The 25,846-nt window shown below is 42.0% G+C and overlaps 3 protein-coding genes across 3 annotated transcripts in view; all 3 read left to right on the plus strand.

The window, feature by feature from the left end:
• Nucleotides 1–7,175: 7,175 nt before the first annotated feature.
• On the plus strand, nt 7,176–11,218 carry LOC141811103 (zinc finger protein basonuclin-2). The gene is made up of 7 exons (XM_074699019.1): nt 7,176–7,275; nt 7,383–7,485; nt 8,062–8,237; nt 8,319–8,384; nt 8,528–8,887; nt 9,018–9,534; nt 10,249–11,218. Exons 1-7 carry the CDS (start codon nt 7,249–7,251, stop codon nt 11,061–11,063), a joined length of 2,064 nt encoding a protein of 687 aa, XP_074555120.1. The 5' UTR covers nt 7,176–7,248; the 3' UTR covers nt 11,064–11,218.
• Nucleotides 11,219–12,596: 1,378 nt separating this feature from the next.
• LOC141811104 (uncharacterized) lies at nt 12,597–17,470 on the plus strand. Its single transcript, XM_074699020.1, has 6 exons — nt 12,597–12,918; nt 13,299–13,374; nt 13,488–13,579; nt 13,685–13,929; nt 14,038–14,147; nt 15,685–17,470. Exons 1-6 carry the CDS (start codon nt 12,735–12,737, stop codon nt 16,946–16,948), a joined length of 1,971 nt encoding a protein of 656 aa, XP_074555121.1. The 5' UTR covers nt 12,597–12,734; the 3' UTR covers nt 16,949–17,470.
• A 4,928-nt stretch (nt 17,471–22,398) lies between these two features.
• Nucleotides 22,399–25,846, plus strand: part of LOC141784193 (G-protein coupled receptor 4-like) — a 4,443-nt gene continuing 995 nt past the window's right edge. The window contains exons 1-2 of the mRNA XM_074661936.1: nt 22,399–25,299; nt 25,384–25,566. Of these exons, the coding sequence (XP_074518037.1) occupies nt 25,399–25,566 (168 nt within the window). The 5' untranslated portion in view covers nt 22,399–25,299; nt 25,384–25,398. The remainder of the gene's footprint in view (nt 25,300–25,383; nt 25,567–25,846) is intronic.

Below are 25,846 nucleotides of genomic sequence, written 5' to 3' on the forward strand. Positions count from 1 at the left end.
TCAATCAAACTTTGTTTCAGGGAAGGAAAAAATACAGCAGCTGCTGTCACACAGGAAGTGACCATTCTTTCCACCAATCAACAGACTGCAGTGTTTCTAGCTCCACCTTCTGGGGTTGGATCAGTATGTCTGGTACCCCAACAGAAGGGCACCAAAGAGTGGGACGGTACGGGTCGGTAATTTGGGGACCTGTCCTGGTTTTAGACAAAGGAAACGCTACAAAATGTGTGTCGTACTGAGACGAACTTAAGTGGACCGCTTGGTGGAAACGGAGCTTGAGGACAGCAGAAGTGCTTAGGGACAACCACCATTATTTAGCATAAACTGTCATGGGGGAACCCACCTTACAGCCACAAGGCTCGATAGTCAGAAGATACAGTTCTACAGTTTCATTTAGCAGACACTTTTGTCCAAAGTGGCGTACAACAAAAGCAAGAATTTAGACAAAAGGAAAACCTAGTTAGTGCAATTAATTGCTGCAACACTATACTTCAACCTTCAACAACATTCAGTAATCAGTGCTGAAAACTCACTAAGAGCTGGGTCTGAGACCTTCTGACTCATTCTCCCCCTGAGGACAAAGAGGCTCAGATTAAGGTCTAAGTGTTCCCTGAACAGATGAGTCTTCAGACGTCTCTTAAAGTAGAAAGGGACTCTGTGGATCGTATAGAGTTAGGTAATTCATTCACCGTTTGGGAACAACAGAGGAGAAGAGTCTGGCCAGAGATTTGGAGCCGCGCTGGGCTGGGAGCACCAGGCGTCTTTCACAAGCAGAGCGTAGAGGACCAGAAGGAGTGTAGACCTGGATGAGGGACCCCAGGTAGAGAGGAGTTTTGGGTTAAAGAATATCAACTAAATCCAAACTGATTTTCTGACTGAAGGGTGGATCCCCTCATGGGAAGCTCTCTCATCTGAAACTAGTGCTGGAGTCTCTTTGTTCTGGATGGTCACTGTGTCTCTCCGTATTTCATCGCCTTGCTGCTGGGGTTGTGAACAACAGTTTGCCTCACCCATAGGGGCGCCCTCTACTGTTTTAAAGCAGTAGGTGTTGGACATGTCTTGGGCAGCATCAAAGAAGACAGACGATATTTTCAACTTTTCCTGGAGTTGTTGTCCACAAACTTTTCTTTTCTCTGGTGTTCGTCGTGTTGACGAGCTGATGCTGGAAAATTTTTCGCCACCTCTGCGATTTCCCTCTCCTCGATCTTTCACACAAACGTCTGATCCTCAGACACTTGAAAGCGTCCAAAGCTCTTCCTCCTCCTTTATTTGTTGATTCTCCTGTCATTGCTTTTCAATGGACCGGCTAGCTTAGCTTAGCATCACAGTCCGGACGGCTGACTCTGGTGTTCCCAGAAGTGACGGGTTTTATTCAGCCGCAGACGTCCGGTGTCTTGGTCCGAGTTTGTCCCGCTCTCAGACGACAGATTAAGTCTAAGTCCCGATGAAGCGGCTGAATGTGACAAATCTGAAGCTAGCTGCCAAAACACCAAAGTCGTGTCTCGTCGTGTGTCGTCTTACTTTGTGGCCAAACACTTTGACACCATAAAATGTCAGGAAATACAACTTAATCCCTGGATGAAACACTCCAACGCCACTTCTTTACATCTGAGCCATTGAAGCGGGACTTAAATCCTCCGCTCGCTCCCAGGATCTAACGGGATTAAACTTGAGCGGGTGTCCTCTCATTGAATATTAGCCACACGCTGAGCCGCGGACGCTGAGAAGTGTGTGTTTCTGTCATCTTCTCCTCGGCTTGTTTCGGATTTGGAGCTCATTAGAAAAAGAGTCAAAAATCAAATCATCCAAAGAAAACAAAAAGTACTGAAAGAATAAATAAATCAATGGCGGCGTCCTGTTTTTGTTTGGATCTCCCTCATGAATATTCAGCGCTTTATTTCAAAAACTTCACGTTTCATCTCCGCCAGTCCTTGTTCCTCCCTGCCTGCTGTCCTAGTTGTACCTGTGACAGCACACACACTTAAACACACACTTTTCCCAGCAGCCACTGCTCCGGTGCCAAGTTGGACGCACAACAAAGAGGAACGCTGGCTCTCGGGTGGAGTAATGACACAGATAGAAGGAGGGCGGGATCACACACACTCACACACACTCTGAGGGGTGGGATAAGGGACTGGTAAGAGTGGAGGAAGGGGGAGAGTGTGAGAAGAAAGAGAGGACACACACACACACACACACACACTCAGACAGTGGCGGGACACACGCTAAAGAGGCCTAAAAGCTCCTAACGCTCGCCACACGGGCAGGTTTTGGTGTCATGTAAAATTCACCTCCGGAGCCCCTGAAGCCGACGTTTGTGGCGACAAATGACAGAAAAGTGACAGAGAGGGAAAACTCAAACTGACGGCCTGTTTTGGAGCGCCGGGATGCTGCCTCTTCGTTTTTTTAACCCGCTTTGAAAACAAATAACAGCCACCCGTTGGACTACTAAATTCACTGATACATATCAGTTGAAATTCGATAGTCAGTAGTCAATAACGTCCTGTCAGTGTGATGTTTTATCTTCAGATCTTGATGAAATTTTCAGGAAATGTTCAAAATGGGATTAAGAAGAAGTGATTAAATTTTGGAGGTGATCCGGATCACCGTCTGGATCCAGGACTTTTTTTAAGGATTCTTTATCATTGTGAGATAGGGCTGTTTTCATCATATGTGTATATAACTCCACCATAAATGGTCGGATTGCTTTGCAAAACAACACAAGACAAAGTCACCGTAATTTCTGACAGATGTAAAAGTACGATCCAGATCCTGGAAATATTCTGGATACTAAGATCCAGAATATGAAATATGTACTGGGTCATCATTATTTTCAACACTGTCAGGAAACAAATTATCATACAAACCTGCAGCTAACACCAAATTGTAGCAGAAAGCGAGTATAACATTAAAGTAGGACGAAAGTGTTGCGTCACAATCACAATACACTGAAGAAGGAAAACAAACTGACAAAACAGTAAAAAATGGCGTCCTGTAGATGGTTTTCACAATTTCAGGGGGTGACTTTCAAAATAAAGCTAGTATTTAAGGGGGTGAACAAAAGTCTATTTTAATTGTCTTGACTGTTTTCCCATGAATATGAAGAATAATACATGTATTTTGATAGTTATTTAGAGATTTAGAGGGTATTTAGGGTGTAAATCCGACTGACGTCAAATTTCAGGTTACCACGTGTTTGTAACTTGAGGACCGCCTTTACTGTATTTACCTGCCCTGAGTCTGATCCACCTCAACATCAGGGAGAAAAGTTTGGTCAATGGACTTGAAGTACCCTGGACTTTCTAACAAGTGTCGCCAATCCGCAAACCGAGTGCTTCAGATGGCGCTGGGTTGCAAGGCCTGGCATCCCGACTTGACTACTGTCAGAAAGTTTGACTTCTTGTATCTTATTCTCTGTAAAGTTAATCACTCTGTCTCTGAGTCTGATCCACGACGTCAGGAACAAACGACCGATGTACGTAAGAAAATAAAGGAAGGTTTGGACATGTTCTGGTTTTTGACGTGGAGTGCTTAAGAATACACAGCTACGCAGTGCCTCGCAGTCATCAGCATCGTCCACTTTGTCTCGAGTTGCGTCTTAGTGTAAATTTTCTGTTTTAATTGAAATGTCTATTTTAATTGTCTGTACTGTCTTCCCAGTTTGAATATGAAGTTTGATACATGTATTTGGATAGTTATCTAGAGATTTAGGGGGTATTTAGGGTGAAGATCCGACTTACGCAAAATTTCAGGTTAAGATGCGTCGTAGGAACGGAACTCGTTCGTAACTCGAGGACCGCCTTTACCGTATATACCCGCCCTGAGTCTGATCCTCTACAACATCAGGGAGAAAAGTTTGGATGATGGACTTGAGGCACCCTGGATTTCCAAACAAGTGTCGCCAATCCGCAAACTAAGTGTCTCAAATGGCACTAAGTTTCCAGGCTCGGACTGCTGTCACAAGTCCATCGGTCAAACGTTTGTCCCTGACGTTGTTGTGGATCAGACTCAGAGACAAAGTGATAAACCTGACAGAGAAGAAAATACAAGAAGACAAACCTTTTAACAGTAGTCAAGTGGGGATGCCAAGCCTTGCAACCCAGTGGCACCCAAAGCACACAGTTTGGGGATTGGAGACACTTGGTAGGAAGTCCAGGGGACCTCATTTTGAGTTGCTTTCAGATCAACCCAGGCGAGACCAAGAGCTCACAGCAGGGATCACATGTCTTGCGTTGGATGTGGCTCCGTTATTTTTGTTTGTGTTCATCATCAGTGGACAAAATCAAACAATGTGACGTTTGCAAATGTTGTGCAACAAGATTCATAGTGCCGACAGCGATTATCGTCTTTCCAAGTGTTGGAGTTTCTGTTTTGCTTTTGTGTGATCTGGTTCATTTAGTTAGAGATGGAGCCAAGAATACAGGACCAGGACACACACACACACACACACACACACACACACACACACACACACACACACACAGATGCTCTCAGGACAGCGAGGAGGTGGTACCGCTGCTGCATTTCAAACACGTCTCCTCTGAGCGGTTCTGGATGGGAAGTGTGTCAACCAGCGGCGGTGATCACACACACATCGTGAGATATTCTAATTAGTACGACATCAAAACAGGAAAGAGGTCCTCCAGATCCCAGCAGACACCCAGCCTGTCCAACAGCCCTACCTTCACTGTGTGTGTGTGTGTGTGTGTGTGTGTGTGTGTGTGTGTGTGTGTGTGTGTGTGTGTGTGTGTGTGTGTGTGTGTGTGTGTGTGCACCTCTGATCAACAATATCAAAACTTTTCAGGTCGTTTCTGCTCCGGGGAGACAAACTGTGAAGTCGTCGTCTCCGTCTTTCTTCTTTCTGCAGTTTTTCTTCAGCTGCTCGAGGACTCTGTTGGTCCTAATCCAGTTTGGCCAAACTACATCAAAACGAGACCTTAATGAAGGCACAAAGGTGTCTCCTCACTCTGATTCATTTAACCTTGTGTGTTTGTGTGTGAGTGCGAGCATGCGGTGGGCCAGGTGTCCTACTGTCACCTGATTCAATCTGACCCTCAGGGGGGAACCTTCCTCCCAGAGGGGAGCTGTTTCCCAGGGGACACAGGGGCTGATGGGCACACCAAGGACGGCTACATGCTTGAACAGAATAGATAGCATGGGTTAATTTTGATAGCCACTAGGGGGCGACACCACTGATTCAAAAATAGTCTTAATCTCTAATTTCAAATCTTCAGTACATCATGATATTTATGTAGTAGACTATCGTCTCATTCAGAGTCAGAAAGACCAGGAAAAAGGGGCGGAGTTAAGGTGGGACCATGTGGCGGTTGTCAGGATGCTAGCTCTGGGAAAAACTTGCTCAAATAAAATGACAAGTCTCAAAAATGTCGAGAGTTTTTAAGACACTTTGGTGGAGTTGCCTTATTTCGCATTGTGTTGTCATAAAACTGATCTTCATGATGCTAGTTCACAATTTTTTAATTTGTGAGTAACTCAATTTATGATTAAGCGTTATCACTTAAAAATCACTTTGAAAAAATTTATTTGGAATGCTTTTATGTGCCTTTTTACTGCGCCAAACTATTTGCACTTTATCTCCTATTTTGATAACAAAAGGCTTTTATTTTGGAGGGGTCAAAAAGTACTTTTACTAAAACTAACGGGAATTAAGGAAATCTCCCAAAAGAAGGACAAAAAGTGAAATTGTTGGATGTATCAGCGCGCCACCAGAAGTGAGGTGTGCTTTATTTGCGAGTACCCGAGACGGGAATGTTGCGAGACAGTTATGCTAATTTGAGCATCGCTAACTAGCTAGAATTAGCCGATAAGTGGAATCAAATAACGGACAAAGGTTTTCACAACGTTTCAGTAATATTGTAATTCACTGATTCAGAAGAATGACTTATTTGTGTTTGCATGGAAAGAGGTGTTCAAGACCAGAAGTCAAGATGGAAAGGGCCCTCTGCTGTTCACAAAGGGTATGACTATTCTTTTTTTTTTTTTTTTTTTTTTGATCTCACTGATTTTAATCAACCCGGACAAACTTGATATCTAGCAAGCTCCTTTAGTTTATCATGTTACATTTAAGGGTATTTATGAGTTTTTATTTATTTATGAAACATTTTGGGGACTAAAATGAGCAACAGGCTTCACAGACACTGCGCTCGCCTCACACCTGTGACCTTTGACCCTCCTGAGTGTTTGTGGCCTTTGATGTAGTTCATCTCTGAACAAAGAAGAAGAAGAGAGAACATGAAAACATCCAGGATTCGTTTCTCGTCCAACCACTTCTGTTTGCCGCAGATCGAGGGAGGAGTCAAAAGATGGAGAGTCTTTAAAGGAAGGAAACACTGAATGTATAAAAGAGGGAGAGGAGGGGGGGAGGAGGAAGTCAGGAGTGGGAAGAGACGGAGCGATAAACCTTAAAGAGAAGAAGATACAAGAAGAGAAACCGAAGAAGGAATAAAACAACAAGGAGAGGATTTTTTTTTCATCTGTGGAGGATTCAGCATCAAACAGGTCAGTTTGATTTTATATTAATTAAATCAGTCACTTTTTAAAATAGTAAATGATTCTAAATATTTTAAAAAATCACATTTTGATTCCTTTATTCAGCATGTTTTCTGAATTTTAACTGAAGCATAATGTTGATTTTATTAATATTTTTTTAATCAGCTTTAAGAAAAAAAAATAGGCCAAAACTTTGTTTTTTAAATAACCAAAACTCATCAAAATTTATCAAGTTAATCAAATAACATTGATTTGAAATTTGAAATAGATTGCATCTGAAAGAAGTAATTTAAAAAAATTAAATCATTAATTTCTACACCGTGTGATAAAAAAAGGAATAATAGGATAAGAATGTTAAAAATGTAGCAGATAAAAAAATTATGTTAAATTGTGACCATTTGAAAGTTAGTTCCTTCTACATGAGATAAAATAAAGACAACATTTTTCACAAAAATGTTATAACGTATTTTGTCCACTAATAAGAATTTTTGCTCTGAAATAACTGAAAAATCAAGACTGTCAAAAAAAAAAAAAAAAAAGGAAAAACTTAGGTTGAAGAATTCCTGTTCATGCTTCAATAAATAGATAAATATTTTTGGGGTGTTTTAAAAAAATAATAAAAAATATACCCCCAAACACTTGTGTCTTTTTAAAGCTGAGTTATTAAAAAAATAATATTTATTGATTAAAGATTGGAGATTCTGATCTTGTTATTTTCTCTGACAGCAGGACGAAGACATGAGGATGACTCTGGACCATGAAGAGGTACGAACCTTTACTCTGTGTTCTCACTTTATTTCTGTACACGAGCTTCTTCTTCTCTTTGATAGGGACAAAAAAAATAACTATGTATGTGTCCCCCTGTCCGTCAGTCCATCAGGTGCACCGCCTCCACCTGCAGCTGCGTCTGCTTCAAACCTGGGAGCGTCCAGATCAGGTCATGTGACCGCTGCGGACACAGTTGGGTGGCCCACGGTGAGTCGAAGGAAAAACAAACGTTGGAAAATTAAATGTTGAGGCACAGATTAAACTCCGTTAACTCTTCTGTATCATCCGAGCGTCGTTCTGCAGATTTACAGCCGAGTTTGTACTTTTCAGTCTGACAGAAACACAATGTTGGACTTAAGCCACAAAACTGACACACACACCAACGCATGCACACACTGCAGATGTGTGGCGTCACCTGGGTGACACTAAGTCGGGTGTCGCTGTCATCAGATCGCTGAAAGCATCTGGAGAGAACATCTGCACCAACACATTTCATCCTTTACACGTCTTTGGAGCACGTCAGGGAAGTTCCTTGTTGCATTTTTATTGGTTTCAGTGTTTTTATTTCATCAATGTCTTCTTTCATTTGAAGTGCTTTGATTATTTGTTGCGTGGCGGCTACTGCAGACAGCCGCGTTGTTAGTGCTCCCCCTTGTGACCAATGACCATTCTTAGAGATAAAATCTGTTGATCACGATCTTCTTCACAGTCGTCTAAATTTATGTCTGATAATGGAGGATAACGTACCGAGTAACAACAAAGTGTCGTCCTCTTCTTCTGCAGCGTTGGAGAAGCTCCAGTTTCACGCCCAGCCTTTCTCCAGCTGTGGCCCAGTTGAGGTGGCCCTTCCTGGGCTGGTTTTCGACGTGAGCTCCCTGGTCTTGTATGGAGCTCAGGCTGTCCCTGTTCGCCTCAAAATCCTGCTGGATCGTCTCTACAGCATCCTGACCCCGGAGCAGGTACCTGTGATGCACACATTAAAAAACAGTAATAATATGATGTTTTAGTGCAGAGTATGTTACTCTTGATGTTTGCTCCAGGTCGGACACATACTGCACACACTGGGCTGGAGCTTGGGGGATTACGTCAGAGGGTACAAGCTGCAGGTAAATCAAAGAAACTGTAGGAAAACTCCTTGCTGTCCTGTCTTTGGGTTTCCTCTCTGATTCCTGGAGTTGCTGGGGTCTTCTGTGTTTTGGGCTTTCAAATATTAAACTCCAGTTTAACACTTGTTTATATTTCCATCCAGTACCCCAACGGAAAGGTCTTGGACCGCTGGACAATGGTGACGCCCGAAGAAGAGCGACTCGTCCTCAAGCAGTTCCTTCGCTTCGGTGAGACGCGCCCCATCGTGGAGCTGATGTCCTTTCAGTGCCTGGCAGCCGCCAACCACCAGTCAAACATCAGCACCTTTGCAGAACGAAGATCTGGGACACCTGGAGAGTTTAAAAACACAAGAGGAAATCTGGGATCAGGTGGTGATGTCTGTCGGTTCAACAAAAACAGCACACCAAACCACGCGGTGCAACATTTTGAAAACTTCCCAGGTGGACTGTCTCTGCTTCTGCCTTTCCACTTCCCAAACTCCACCTTCCACCTTCCCACCAAGGTACTTTCTTCAAAACTCCAAGTTGCACCCACTCATTCTCAACCAATGACTTTATGACTTTATCAAGTTTCTGATTGAGTTTGGTTTGTATGATCCTGAAACTCTTCTTCTCTTTTTTGTCCTGTTTCAGGACCTGGTTCCTCAAAGTCCGGTTTCGTACACAAGAAAACCAAGCAATCCCAGACTGGCTGAAAGACCCAGGCAGGAAGGACGAAGAGGACAGAAAGAGGAGGACCATGTGTTGCAGCGATGCAAAGATGAACCTCCGATAAAAATCAAAGCAGACCCAGACCAGCCAAACCTGTCCCAGATAACCGAGCATCATAAACCTTGGTTCCATGACGACAGGAGCGTGTCCAAACCAGAGATCACCTCCTCAGTCTCTCCACTTTCTCCCTCTTCCTTTAAGAATCCACAAAGCTCCTCTTCCCGCTCCCTCAGTCCTCTTCCTTCCTTCTCTTCCTCCTTCTTCCCTACTCTCCCTACCTCCTCATTTTCTTCTTCTTCCTTCCATCCTCTTCCATCCACTCCTTCCTCGTTGCACCCTCTTCCAACGTCCCTCTGCACCCTTCCTTCTCTTTCCTCAGCAGGAGGTCGGAAGGGGCGGGTCTGTTGTGGCGTTTGTGGGAAAAGCTTCTACGACAAAGGTAGGCACACTGTTAGTCCTCTGCTTTCATTTTTGACTAAGTCTTCCTCGTACGAAGGAGGAGGTCTCTGGACTTCAAAGATTTTATATGGAGATCCAACACTCTTGGATCTAATCAAGTCAAATTCGGGAACCAAACGTGAACTTGATCTGTTTAAGTTTTCCCAGACTTTAATTTCTGTTCCTCAGTCGATCTTGTACCAATAGACTCTTTAAAGGTCCAGTTGGCTCTCCAAGAACCTCAACTGACTTTATGTCTTTTGGTTCCATAAAGTCCAATTTAGGAACTTAATCATCTGGAGACTTGGGATCTTGTTCTCAGGGGCCATACGAGGTTTAACCTGATCCTCAATCCCCCCCTGATCGGTCTTGAAGTTTCACAAGGTCTGAACTGAGATCCTCGGCTGGTTTTGTATTCTCGGGTGGCATTTGGTCTAGGTCCTTAACTGATCCCTCATCTGTAGGTCCCTGTGGGTTTGAGGCAAGATCCTTTAACTGTCTTTGAGTTGAGGGTTAAAAAAGGAGGTCCAAAAGTAGTGATCACATCTGATCTTGTATCTTGTGGTTAAAGAATCCAACTCAAGATCCTAAGTTGATCTTTTGTCTTTGGATTTCCAAAGTTTTGTAACAACTTCCCAGATCCCTGAGCTTTGATCGTCACTCGGGGGTCCTAGAGAGTTGTTGCTGTACTCAGCATCATTTCCCGTTCTTACAGGAACCCTGAAGATCCACTACAACGCCGTCCACTTGAAGATCAAACATCACTGCACAGTGGCGGGCTGCACCATGGTCTTCAGCTCACTACGAAGCAGAAACAGACACAGCGCCAACCCAAACCCGCGGCTCCACACGGGCGTCAGCAGAGAGGTCCACACCAACAGAAACCTCGACCCTCGCTCAAACGCACACTCTGAAATTCACAGAAGTGTTCGTAGAAATGTGAACACCACCCAGACGCAGCTCTGCAGGGAGAACGAGATCAGAAACACACTCTGGCAGCAGGATCAGGACGTGCACGAACACACGGCGAAGAATGGGTTAAACTGCCGAGCAAACGTCCAACAAGGCTTTCAGGGAAACACACCACCGCCATCCAAGACTCTGACGCAAGACACCAACCAGAACTTCACCCTGAGTGACCCCACCTCCAGGTTTGACCTGCAGACTCAGGCTCCACCTCCTCCCCAAGTCTCTCCAGCTCAAAGAGCGCCCTCACCTGGCTCCCCTCCCTCCCTCAGGCCCCTGTTTTCTCAAACACCAGAGAAAACAGACTGTTCAAGTCCTGAATCTGCTCCCCTCCCTGACCCCGCCTCCATCACTGTTTCAAGCTACCAGAGTCAACCCGAGCCACACGACGACGGCGTCCCAGAACAAGGCAGCAGCCCACTGACCAATCAGCAGCGACACTGGGAAACATGTGACACTGTGCCAAAGAAGAAGTCGAGGAAGTCGAGCATGCCGGTGAAAATAGCCAGAGAGAGGACAGAGGAAGAGGGGAACAGAGACGAGGAAGAGGAGGAGGAGAGCTGAAGATGAGATGCCTGTTGTCTCCCTCATATCGACTTCTGACCGCCACAAAACCCAGGAAACCCGTTAGAAAGTTCAGTGACTGATGTTAATCTGGAAAGTCGACTGCTGTGAAATGTACATATCCTGTCTAAACTGATGCACCATGACAGAAGTTACAGCATGCTGCTCTTGTGCTGGAGCTCCCCTCTGTGTTCATTCTGTGTAATTAAACTACAACAACACCTCGAGTTTCATTCATTCATTCAGTCACCTTAACAAACTTTTTACACTCCAAATATTTAGACTCTATTTTGATCTAAATCTCTTAGTATTTAAATTTTCTTTTGAGTTTGATCATTTAATGCTCTGACTTTTTTTAAGGATTCATTTTGAAGCAGTCAGACTTTTTGAGACTGTTCTCTAAGTATTTTAACAGAGTTTTGACTTTGATCTCCTGAAATTTGTTCTTTTTCAAACTTTTAGATGTAAAATTAATTAAAGACTTGTGAAACTGAAGGTTTTAACACAAGTTTTTTTTTTAATTAAAAAAAAGGTCTTAGTTTTGACTTAAATCTTGTAACTTTTTTAATCGTCTTGTATTATACCATGTAATATTACAGTTATTTTTAAGCTTTAATCTTGTAAGACTTAACCTCTTTTTTTTGTTGAAGTTTAATCTTAATTTCGCAAAATGTTTTGACTATTTTCAATCAAGATCTTGCAACATTTTGACTATTTTTTCCCTTTTTTTCTATAAGGTTCTGTCTTTTTTCACATAAATTATGATTTTTTTTTCTTTAATTTCATGACACATGGACTTAAAACCATGTCAAATCTTGTTCGACGAACACCTGACTTTTTGGGTTTTAATGTTGCAACACTTTGGCTTCTTATTTTCTTTAGTCTTGAAGTACTTCGATTTTTTTTATTATTCTATTTATTTTTTTCATTATTTATTTTGTAATGTTTTTTTTACTGTTTTCAACTTGATCTTGTAATATTATTAATTTTTCTCAAGATTATCTTTAAACGTTTTAACTTTGTTTGATTTGAAGCTCACATCACTATGGCTTCTTCCACGCTTAATCTTGAACACGTCTGCCTTTTTTGTGTGAGATTTGTGTAAGATTTTTAATTTTATTTTCACTTTTATCTTGTAACATTCCAACTATTCAATTTCAATTTTAGTGTTGCAGCATTTGGGCTTTTTTTCATGGTTTATCTTGTAACCATGCAACTTAATTTCCACTTTAATCTCAAAATATTCCTCAACATTAATCCCAACAAATTTTATTTATTTTTTATTTATTTGTTTATTTATTTAGTTTTTTAAAAAAATTTATTTTAACCCTGGACCTCATTGTCCATAAAAAAAAAAAAAAAAAAAAAAACTAGCTGTCAGTGTAGTTTCTTGAAATTTGTGGATTTCTGTTGCTAACTTTTTTAGCAGTTTAACTGAATTGTACTTTTTTTTTTTTATTTAAATCTACCTATTTTGGTCAATAATTACAAATAAAAACCCGAAGAAGAGGAGGAACGAGGGCGGAACTTTTATTCCGCGTCTCGGTTTCCACTCGGAAGACATTTTTTCCCATCCCCGAAGCGTAAACAGCGCTGGCTCGTAGAGGATGCTCTGTTTGAAAACCCAAACTCTGGCCTCAGTTTTGCAGATAAAACACATTAGTGATTAAAATGAGTCGGAGCGAGGCTCTGCGGAGCTTCGTCACCGAGAGACTCGCCGCCGCCTCCCGGGAGATCCTAGCGGCTGTGGACAGAATCGTAGCCGAATATGAGGAGGAGGCTTCGGGCTTTAAACAGGAGATAGACCGTCAGAAGAAGCAGCTGGAGGATCTCCTGGTGACACCAAACAAAGAAGGTTAGTTTTTTATATCTTTGTGTTGGAATTAAAATATAAAAACCCGGATGTAGAGGGATGTTCAGACAGAGACATGCGGAACTCCCTTTAGAAATATGTTAATTTAACTCAAACTCAACTTTAGGCACTTAATCCACCCTCATATCTAAAACTTTTTTATATTTTATCAAACAACTGGACATTGTCTTTAATTCGGCTCAGTTTAAATCGATCAAAAAGTAATAATTATCTTTTAAATTATGGTTTTATCACAATATTATTAAAAGCGAGATAAGTCGAAGTCTGCTGTAGGCCACGTGTTTACAATAAAACAAGCTTAATCAGCACAAGACATGACATGTTAGAATCAATAATACCTGATTTATTTCTGATTTTTACAGATGTGAGACAGTGCAAGGGTAGCAGGACATATGAGGAAGATGAGGAGGAAGACTCAACTAATTCAGCTGCATCAGGGTGAGAGGATGTTTGAATTTTGCACAATTTGCTGTTTTATTCATTTAAAAAAGATGTTTGACTGAGGATGAATGTTTAGGAGTGCACAAATCTTTTTTTTTTTTTTCTGCCAGGTGTCGGTTTAAGAAGAGGAAGTCCTGCAGACCTGTTCACCTCATGATCCGGATCCTTGAGGACCCTCAGACCACTGTGCTCACAAACAGCAGTGAGTGTGAAGAAGTTCAGCCAAACAGAAACTGATACGTCCAGTCAACATTAAGGTTAAATATGGTTAACCGTCTTTCCTCTCTTCTCATCTTTCCTCCGACAGTCCTCGAGAAATGTCCTCTACACAATCTGAAGTGTCCCAGAGACCTGCAGGAGCTGGACTTCCTGGACCTCCTGAGGTCCACCGTCCCTCAGCTGTCAGGAGCCGACAAACTGTTTGACGTGTTGGCGTTGGATGGCAGGCGCAGGTTACGTCCTCTGGAGCTGAGGGCGGTGACGCCGGAGGAGATCCACAGAAACTTCAGCTGCTCAGAGCGAAGGAAGGCGACCGTTTACATCCGACTGAAGGTGATGTTCTGAGAAAGGTTTCAGGCCAGAGAGAAGTGTTAATCTGACATCACCATGTTAGGAAGTTTAAAAGGTTAATGAAAGAGTTGAATCACTTTGTTTTCACAGAAGAGAAACGATGAGGAAGATGCTGATCCTCTACAGGGAAAAGGGAACTCTGACGCCTCCGTGTCGACCTCTGACGTGTTGATGTGTGATCGAGACAAGGTTCCCACAAGGTACCAAGGCACGTCATCAGATGCTTTAAAAGGCAAAACAGGAAGTATTCAGCCAACAGCATGTGGACATCATCACACGTTTTTGACAGTCAGTGAGCGCCAGTTTTCCTTTTTTTTTTGTGGCAGGAATTAGCGCCTGTTGGGCTGAAACAACATGGAGGAGATGTTGGTTGACAAAGTTTAGTTTCTGTAGTTCAGGAGTCTGTAACCTTTACTTTAAAAAGAGTGCCTCAGCTCACATGGGTGAAACTCATTCGGGAGCCACAAAATCTACTTTATCTTCACATTAAGACAAAAAAGTTTACAATCTGTTAAATAATTATATAAGCTGTTGTGTTCATAAAATTGTAAAAGTAATTTTTAAGTTTTTTTTTTTAAATAAATTTGCAAATTTAAGGAAAAAAATAAATTTGCAATGTGATAGGTTTAATTAATATGCAAAATGTATGAAAATTCAATTAGTTAAAATAAAAAAAATTCAAAAAATTGGAACATAAAAAATTTGAAAACTTTTGCTATTCCAATAAATTTGCAAATTTAAGGAAAAAAATAAATTTGCAATGTAATAGATTTAATAAGTATGCAAAATTTATGAATATTCAATTAGTTAAATGAAAAAAAAATCAAAAAATTGGTAAATAAAAATGTGAAAAATTTTGCTATTTCAAAAAATTTGCTGAAATGTCATAAATTTGCGAAAAAAAACCTGAATAATGCAATTTAAAAATTTTGCTTGGTTTCCAAAAATTGTAATACTTTCTAAAATTGCAAAAAAAAAATGGTATTTACAAAAAAAAAAAATTTCAAAAATTTGTTAAATATCCAAAACAATGGGGAATTCTTTTTCTTAATCTGCAAAAATCTCAAAAAATTGAAAGTTTTATTTCAAGGGGTGATGCATTTTTAGTACAAAGTGTAAAATCATGATTTCACTTAGTGTCTGTGTTGTTTTCATTAATACCTCTGTAAGAAAAATAAAAAACTGTATTTGAATAATAATATTTAAAAGCTACAAGGAGCCACTGCAAAGGAGTCAAAGAGCCACATTAGGCTCCAGAGCCACAGGTTGAAGACCCCTGCTCTAGTTCAAGAGGAACTTGACAGGAAAATGTTTGCACTTCATTTATTTACTGTGTGGTAACAACACAGTCATCATCCTATAGATCTTTGTTTTTGATTAAAGTCAGGCCAAGCTGTCTGTGATTAAACCAACACACTAAAACTCACAGATCAAACTCCTGATTGACGTTAGCATCCCATCGTATCGACCCCTCATGTCGGTTTTCTTTCTTTAAAGGTAGCGTCTGCAGGAATTTCCGTTCCTCGTCCCAATACAACCAAAACACCAACATCCAGGCTGAGGAGGAGGTTGAGGCAGACACAGACACAGACACACATGCAAAGTTGATGCTCTATTTTTGGAGGGGGGATCTTACAGACTCGACATAGCATACACCTGGCTGAATAGTTTTGTCTTAACTTTAAATAGTTTTTTATCAGATTTCAAATGCATCACCTCTGCACCTGTTCCCCTCAGCTGCTCCACTCAGGAGGTCGACGGTTGCAAAGACGAGGTGTCGCACAGCTCGACGTCAAACCAACAAGACTTGGAAACAGAGGAAGCTAACGATTGTGGACTATCAGAGCCACGTGAGGACTCCAGAGCTAAGGAGGATGACAGAAATGAAAAGGTAGAGGACAGCGATGAGGACTGGAAACCAGAGCTGCAGACGACCAAGAAACAGAAACTCAGACGATCTGCTGTCAGAGTGACGGACACGAAGACAGAGAACGACGCTTTCCCCTGCAGGGTTTGTGGAGCGCCGCAGGACTCTGAAGTCCTGCTTATTAAACATTCCTGGAGTCACATGGAGGACCCAGACGGTCTCTGTGGGGTTTGTGGGGATCAGTCAGAGTCCCCCGAAGCCCTAAAGGAGCATCATGTTAGTCACCATAAAACCGAGGACTGCCACGCGTGTGGGGAGTCTTTCAGCTGCGTCCTCAGCTTCAACGAGCACGTGGCGGCCCACTCCGGAGAGAAACCGTTCAAATGTGGCGTCTGTCCTGAGAGGTTTGCGTTGGAGGCGTCTTTGGAGAATCACCGGAAACTGCACCACGCATCAAAACGGCACAAATGTCACACCTGTGGGAAAACCTTCGGACTGAAGTCGCTGCTGAAAGCTCACCAGATGACTCACACGCACCTCTGTGGCGTGTGTGGAAAGTCCCTGAGTGACTACAGGTCTCTGTCCCGCCACAAGATGACCCACATGGAGGAGAGACCGCACAGCTGTCAGGTTTGCGGGAGGAGTTTCAAACTCCTCGGCACGCTCAGACAACACGAGAAGATCCACACGGTGAGGGAGAGGTCGTACCTCTGCGACGTTTGCTGCAAAATGTTCCTGACGAGCAAGGAGCTGCAGGTCCACATGAGAACGCACACCAACGAGAAGCCGTACCAGTGTGGCGAGTGCGGGAAGGGTTTCATCACCAAGGGCGCGTTGACGGTTCACATCAGGGTCCACACGGGGGAGACACCGTACCGCTGCCCTGACTGTGACTGGTCCTTCAAACGTAAAGTCAACCTGGACGACCACATGACGGTGCATTCGGACCTCAAACCGTTCGTGTGCGGGATCTGTGGGAAAGCGTGCGCTCGGAAGAAGTACCTGAAAGTCCACATGAGGACGCACAACGGAGAGAGACCGTACAAGTGTTCAGTCTGTGAGAAAGCCTTCACTCAGGGACACTGTCTGAAAACACACATGAAGAGCCACCAGGGGGCCGGGGCCCCAACGTGACTCTGACTCTGACAAACCTTCAATTCCTCCACCGCTGACTGTGAAAGTGTTTTCTACCGTTTAGACTCACCTGTATGTACAAACACCATATGAAAGGATGAATAAATTCTCTGTTTCTGGAAAAAGGAGCTTTCTCAGTCTTTTCACACTTGGACCAGGGAACTTTATACGAAATAAGCCTCGACCACGAGGGGCCAAGCCAGTGCTTGTAAAGGTCAAATTCCAACCTCCTCCTGTTCTTTACAGAGACCGGAGGTGAAACCAGTCAGCTGGTGTTTAACTTACACTCAGCAGCATTCTGAAAACATTATTTTGAGGATTCAGAGCACAGTCAGGAGAGCTTGTTTTAGCTCTGACACCCAACCCTCGGTTTAGATATTTAGTGTTTAAAAATGAGATCGTCTGTCTGCAGACCTCCACCGTCAGGCCCCTGACTCTGCAGACCTCTCTGGGGAGGCAGCTCCATTACCAGGATATACATGCAGAAAGTTTTAAAATAAAAATGGGTCAAATTCCAAGTTAAGCGTTTGGTAAATAAAAAAAAACAGATTTCAACTTCCTGTTTTACATTTTAGTCATTTAAGATAACTCAGCACCATGGCGCTAATTCATTGAATAAGTAGAGGTTTGAATCATTGTCTGATGACTGTAAAAGAAAAAGACAATATAACATGAAGGGATGGGTACTGAGGTAGGTACTTTTATAGGTACCAACCAAATTCTGTCAAAAGAAACGGGTATCGATTCATGTGAAATCTAAAGGTACCATGTTTAGGTACCTAAACACATCCTTGTGACTGTGAGGGAGTGGAAGAGTAGGAGATTTTCCATGCTGGACAAACACAGCAATGCAAGTTGATATGTTGAAAAAAGATATGTTTAATAATAAAAAAATGACATTTTATTTTTACACAAATTGATTTTTTTACATCATAAACTCAAAAAAGTACCAAAAATTGGTACCGTTGAGGGCCAATACTGATTGCCAGGTACCAGGCATTGGTATCATATAGTTTCAAATGTGAAATGTGAAAGGTACCCATCCCATATAAAATTATATATATATATATATATATATATATTTTACCCCTGCTTTGATTTTTATTTCTGATGGTAATTCTGTGTTTGTATGTGTGTATTGTTACTATTTAGCTTACCTTTACACACACACACACACACACACACACACACACACACACACACACACACACACACACACACAGAATTCAAGTTGTTTTAAAATAATCTCCATTTAGGATTGTTTCTCTAAACACAATCAGCACAAAAAAAAAATTACGTTACCCCTGACCTGTCAGACCCCTCCTCATCCCTCCGTTTTAGAGACACATGGCTCATTCTTTGCGCAGATGATGTTTTTGAGTTTTATTACATCATAAACTCAAAAAAGTACCAAAAATTGGTACCGTTGAGGCCCTATACTGATTGCCAGGTACCAGGAGTTGGTAACATATAGTTTCAAATGTGAAATGTGAAAGGTACCCATCCCATATAAAATTATACACACACACATATATACACACACACACATATATACACACACACACATATATATATATATATATATATATATATATATATATATATATATATTTATATATATATATATATATATATATATATATATATATTTATATATATATATATATATATATATATATATATATATATATATATATATATTTATATATATATATATATATATATATATATATATATATATTTATATATATATATATATATATATATATATATATATATATATATATATACACACAGAATACACACACACAGAATTCAAGTTCAGCACAAAAAAAAAATTATGTTACCCCCGACCTGTCAGACCCCTCCTCATCCCTCTGTTTCAGTGACACATGGCTCATTCTTTACGTAGACGACTTAAATCTGTACATCTCTATATCTCCCTAGCCCACTCCCTCACTTAAACTTTAAACACATTTATTCTGACTCATAAATTTGCTTGTAACAAGTTAGAAAAAGAAATTCACAGTGTGAAATCTGAACTTTAATAAAATATTTTGTGAAAGAGCTCAAGACAAGTGATTTAAAAAAATTTCAACAAAATAAGGCAGACTTTTTTTTTTTTTTACAATTGAACAGAAAACACTTATACGATCATCAAAACCAAAAAGATCAACTTAGCTCTAAAAGAAAGACAACCTAGGCATCTTTTTTGTCTTTTAATATCTTGAATGAAAACATTTTTATGGATTTTTCCGGTAAATGGGTTGAGCGTGGTATATCCCACTCCTTACCATCCATCCGGTTTGGGGTCCCAGAGGTGGAGCCTGTCTCTGCTATCAGTGGGTAAAAAGCTGAGTGCGTCCTGGGCGGGTTAATAGTCCGTCACAGGTTTACGGGCAGTTTAGATGATTTGATTGGCTTACAGCATGGCTTTGGTCTATTGGAGGAAGCTTCGATGCTTGCTCAGGGAGGTAACCAGGGCTCCCTCGACTCAAACTCTTAACATCGACCATCACTGATGACCTCTCCATCTACATGACAGTAGGTGGAGATGTGTCTAGGGTAGTTTTCCCGCTCTGCGTAGGAACAGCAAAGGGAGGACTAAGTTGCTGGGAAGATCCAGCCAGAAAGACGACAGAAACAGCACACAGACATGACGGGGGCCCAGCAACCCCAACTGATGTATCACGTTGCTCATCAGGTTGCTGCAAAACCTCAACAACAGCGCTCCAAACACAGCAATGATGGTGTGGAAAGCCTTCTGCTTGGACGGGTCGACCTGCTGCTTGTTCGGCCCATCCCCTGGTCCGGGGCGTTTGAGAGCACAGAGAATGAAAAAACTGCAAAAAGAGACGACAGTCATGAAGATGGCCAAGAAGCTGACACACATGGAGTAATAGACGTCAGAGCTGAAGGTGTAAATCAAAACCAGCCACCCAAAGCTCAGAAACCAAACACATCCGATGATGATGTTCCTTATCCTGACGCCCAGTGGCTTCCTCAGTCCTAGGTAGGTGATGGGGTGGACAACGGCTACGTAGAGCTCCAAACAGGACAGCAGGTGGAACAAAGTCTGTCCTACCGTGGTGAAGAGCCACAAGGAGCGCCCTGCCTCCATCATCTCTGCGTTGGCGTTGTAGCCACCGCAGAAATGAAGAATAAGACCCAAAACCTCAACCAGCTGCATCGACACAGAGTTAAAGGTGAAGACGTTGGGGTTAAACGACGCTGTTGATGGCACCGAGCGATGGGTCTTCCACTGTTGGTAACCCAGGTAGAAGATGAGGAAGACGACCGGCAGAAAGAGGATGTAGGTGACTAAAAAAGCTGAAAACATGGCGATGCCCGTGCTGGCCCTGAAGCACAAGGTCTCTTGAGAAGAAAGGGAGGAGTTGGAGGAGTTGAGAAGGTCATTGCGCAGGACGTTGGAAGGCGAAGAATCGACAGACATGTTCCAAAACATGAAGGTCTAAAGAGGAAAGGGTGTAAAAATGACATCAAATAGTCAAAACTGCAAAGAAACAACAGAATAAGCTACAATTTAGTGAAGATGCTTAAAGCACACCCACCTCAGGAGAGTTTCCTTCTTCTCTTCTGTCTCTAAACCGTCCAACACACCGTCTGGAGTCGCTTCCAAAGAACTTGTGATACGTTTCTGTACCTAAGGTGTGTTTGCTTGTCCCTACTAATGACTCCCATTTACGCCAAATTACCACATTCAAATCTTGTATTGTGTCACCCGAAGGCCAGATCGTAGAATCAGATTTACCACTATTTGAATAATTCCCCAATTTTCTCTGTTACTTGAACCGTGTAGAAGTTTGATTAAAAAAACAATCAAACACAGACATTACAAACATATTAACACCACAGGTCTCTGACAACACGTTTGTCGAATGGGCAACCAGTGCTGTGACACTTGACACAAGTGTCAGAAACAACAAACCACATTTTCTAACCACATTCTCTCATTTATGAGTCCCTACATTCAAACTGTCCCATCCATATTATACATCACAATCTGCACATTCTATAATAATCAAGCTGAAAATTAGCTGTATTTGCAGTTTTCATAAACTCATAAATTCCACACAAAGTATCACATAGACTAAGTATATAACCTCAGCTATGGGCTTGTGAGGAAGTATTACAGGCATCTTTGTAGAAATGTAAACCTGTCACAGTGTGACTTCAATTTGAAGAGATTATCATTATTATAGTAGATTATCGTCAATATAGTAGATTACTGCATGGATTTTTTTCAACAACTTAAAGGTCCCATCTCCTGCTCCTTTTCTTCAGTTTAATCTGGATCATTGATGTCTTCATGAAGTGGTAGTAACATGTTTTGGTCCAAAAAGCCAATAAATCCAGCACAGCAGCATTGTTTCCAGGCTCTCATAGCCCCTCTGTTCAGAACGCTCTGATTTAGTGGGCGTGGCCTTCATATGTAAATGAGCCACCGCTGATACCGCCCCGCTCTTCCACGTCACTGAGAGCGGCGCCACGAGCTCCGAGTGCACAATGTTTAGAAAACAGAGAAGCTCGTTTACCGTAACATTACAGGCTAAAACAACAGGCTAACTGCAGCTAAAGTTAGCATCCTGAAGCTAACACAGAGACAGGGGGGACACTGAGGAAAAGCTCTTCCATCTGCTCCACAGCACACAGCATTTAAAATACTCACATTTCCAGGGTCCCAGGTTTGTTGGAGGATGGTTGGTAATGCGCCTGGATTCAGGACCAGTCTATTGGCTAGCCCTCTGTTGGACTGTCCAAAGTTGGAAAAGCAGTCGGCCGTGAAGTGACTAGCACACACATGCACAGTTTTACTGAGTGTAGCTGGAACATTTCCTGATAAATGAACTCTAGACACTTAGTCTGTCTTCTTCTGAGAGGGGAAGCTTGAGCATGGAGCTATGTGGCTGTTTACAGCCAAAAACAGAGCAGTGATGGCTCAACTTCAGCATTCTCCTCCCGGGATGGGTGGGTGGGGTATCTGCTCCAGTGGACCAATCAGGTCAGACTTTCACAAGCTCTACTAAGAACAGGTTTGGTCATTAAATATCACATTTTGTGGGCTGGGAGGAAAGACAAAGAGACACAAATTTCACTAAAAGAATAAATAAGGTCATTTTAGCACAATATGGAACCTTTAAGAAATTGAACATGTGAAGCGAAGTAATCATGACACATTATTCATGGGTTTCTGACTTTTTGGTTGCTGACACCATCTTTAGGACAAATCATCGTCAATCAGATAAATACTACCCATCTTATTGCTTTCTATTGAAAAGTCAATTTGTTATCTAAATAAATTGGGCTCCATAATTCTTCTCTTTATACGAAGACGATACTGTTATGTACTACTCAGCTTCAACTCCCTTGTGGTCACAGGCTGTTCTAAATAAAATTAAAATCCTGATACTCAGAAGTTTGGGCTTTCAGTTGTTTATAAAACCGGAGCCAAAGATGCTCCACGATTCTTGTTTTAGTTTAGAAATCTGGCTGCTTACCTGGTGTTCCTTTAAACAGACTGAAGGTACTTTAAAGCTAACTTTGATACTTGTGTGGTTTGCTGAACTTTATGACCTAAAACTGAAAATCCACATTTTTCTTGCTGGTTTGGCTCTAAAGCTCTGTCATACATAGCGATGCTGACGGCATTTGTCCTTGTTTGGCCCCAGGTTGGTCCTAAAGATGGTGCTGCGAATGCTGTGTCATGTCATATGAAACCCATGAACAGTACAAGTCAAAACTCCTCCCCTGCTCACCCTGATGCAGTGACATGTCTGCCACAGCGTAATTTACCCGCTCGGTGTAGAAACAGCAGAGGTAACACCAGCACAGAGGGGAAGTCCAACCAGAAGAGACACAGAAGCTCCATACACCCAACGCTGACACTATGTGTACTGATCAGCAGATAGACGCTCAGAGCTCCTCCAAACCGTACCAACAGCACTCCCAGTATAGCCATGATGGTGTAGAAAGCCCTGTGCTTCGATTGGTTAACCTGCCCTCTGTTCCCACTAGTTCCCCCTGGACCTGGGCGCTTGAGAGCGCAAAGGACAGAAATGCTGCAAAAAGCGATGGCAAACAAAAGTGAAGACATGAAGCAGATGTACGCGATGAAGTTCAACTCGTAGCGTCTTTCAAAGGTGGAAGCCAGAGTTAAAAAGCTGAGCACCCAAACACACCCAATGCTGATGTTGGTAATCCTGACACCCTTCGCCTGTTTCAGCTGAAGATAGGTGACTGGGTGAACAACAGCCAGGTAGCGCTCCACACAGGTCAGGAGGTGGAACAGGGCCTTACCATTAAAGGTCATACTGAAAATGGTTTCCCCTATCTCCGTCACGAGAAGATGATTGCCATAGATCCCCCCAGTAAGCACAAGAAACCCTGAGAACTCCATCAGCTGTATGGCGATGGTGTGATAGGTGAAGAGGTCGGTTGGGGTTGTAGCATCCTTGGAGCCAGAGCGCTGTCGCTTCCAGCGTTGGTAACCCAGGTGGAGGACAGAGAAGACGACGGGAAAGAGAAGGATGTAAGCAGCACAGATTGCAAGGAGGTTGTTGGCAATTGCTCTTGACCTTAGGCACATCAGGAATTTATTAGTGGTGGAGTTTGAGGGGAAGAGGGAAGACGAGGTGTTTGCTGACATGGTTTGGCCTGTGGAGACCTAAAGGGGGAAAGGAGAGCCAGAACAAAAAGACCTTAGAAAAGAGGGACCACATCGTGATGATGGCAAGAGTTAGGAAACTGAGGAACAAGGAAGTAGGAATAGGTAAAGACTACAAGTTTAAGACGTGCCAGGCCTGAGTTATCCTTGACTTGCCTTACATCTCCAACCAAGGGGGAGAATGTGGTTTCCAGTGATGGGAAAAACAGTTCTTTTCAGGGAACTGAATCACCAGAATCAGTTCAGTCAAATGATTCGTTCAAAAGATTCGTTCACCGAATTGCGGTTCTCCATTTGGAGTTTGGTGATGTTTTCCCAGGTTTTCAGCTGGATTAAGATCTGGTGATCCAGCCGGCCAAGGCAGGGTTTGAATGGTTTGACTTCCCATTCAGGCTTTAACTGACCTTGCACACGAGGCATTGCCTTGTTGGAAAGAATTTGACTAGATTGACGCTGGTATATCGAAAACCCATCTAACCAGGTACAGGTCAAATTTGACCCTAAACAGCCTCAATGGACAAAAAATTGTAGCACCTGTACAAAAACATACAATATTAAAATATTTCAGTTTTTCGCATGTTTTGGATCACGTCATGGAACGTGCTGCTACAATCCTACGTTTTTCTTTTGAAATTGTGTTGAAAGCACACACACACACACACACACACACACACACACACACACACACACACACACACACAGAGTAAATGTGGTTTTCTGCTTGAGCCTCGGATTCCACTGAAACTTGACTGTTGCGTAAAACTTGACCATAAGCAGGAAGTTACGAAACAGCTTTACAGATACATGTCTGCTTTCAATGAACAGTATCTTAACACCCCAAATATTATTAGCTGTGTAGCATCACTCAGATATACGACAGGTGATTATGCCCACGTTAGAAAAATAACAATAAAAATAGTAATTAACGAAAATAATGATTTCATCTTTTGGCACATTGGCATAATTACAAAAAATACAATTATATTTAGAAGTGGATGTTGTGTGCTAACTTTTCAGGGTCCTTAGAGACAGCAAGGGAACAGTGGGCTTTGTTAGGAACTCTGGAAGAGCTAGAAAGGTAATTACAGATTCGGTTTTCCCCAGATGATTGCTTTTGTAAATTGACAACTCGATAGATACATGAAAAAAAAGTCACTAATTCAAGAGAATAACGTCTTGAATTTACAAAAAGCTGTTAATATATGAGAATAAATACGTAAATTCACAAGATTTAGCTCGTTATCATAGTCTTTAGCTAAAGGCTATCAATAGCTGAAGGCTCACCTCCTCTAGAAATGGGAGCACAAAAGCAGAATTCAATACTTTGGGAATTTCATTAGTCATCAGACTTAAACTAAAAAGGTAAGCCAACAGCTCTGCAGGTCTAAAAGATTTAAATAACAGGTCTGTAGCCAAGCAACAGCAGTCCCCACTGATGAAATACAAACTCATATAAAGGTCGTTTTTAGAGAATGAGATGTATGCATTTAGCAACATGCTTTCCTTATCTTACAGAATCTGTGGCTGTGATGCAATTTCTGCCTTGTTCAGTGGAAACATGATCAAAACGACCTTTTTCTCACTTCCTTAAAGAGGAAGTATAAATTATCAGCCCCCATCATATCAGCAGACGAACATCAGGCACCGCTGCAGGGACTTCATCCTGGTAAGATCGGGAAACTTCTGAAGTCTTCAGTATTTAAAAAAGTCAATATCACTTCTATTCTTAATCTCACGTTCTTAACTTCAGGTTAAACTCTGAAGAATGGGAGATTACAACAACAACACCACCAACACCGGAGTTTTTTATGAAAACTCCACTGAATATCAGCATTACATGAAAATTGAATTTATAATGCATGTTACAACATGCGTTATCGTCTCTATTGGCCTCCCGCTGACACTCCTGACCATCTGTGCTCTTTGCTTCCTGGTAAGTCTGTTCTGACCTTATTGATTCACCATCTATGTCGTGTTTCTGTTGAGCTGTGAGTCGGTCTGTAGAAGACCTGGATCTGGGTTGGGTACTTGCTTTGTTCTATACTCTGTTCTAAACAGTGTTAGTATAAAGTCAGCTTTAAATACCTTGACCCAGTTTATCCAGGTTAATGAAAATGAATCACTTTTATAAACTTGGCTCCCAAAGCGAGAACTCCCTGATTTGTGAATGATAAACAGGTTTCAATCTGCTGTAAGTCTTGGTGTTTGTTTTA

The sequence above is a fragment of the Halichoeres trimaculatus genome, unplaced genomic scaffold, assembly GCF_033239565.1.
Source record: "Halichoeres trimaculatus isolate MK-OKI-2021-1 unplaced genomic scaffold, fHalTri1.1 fHalTri1_scaffold_22, whole genome shotgun sequence".
Taxonomy (NCBI): Eukaryota; Metazoa; Chordata; class Actinopteri; order Labriformes; family Labridae; genus Halichoeres; species Halichoeres trimaculatus.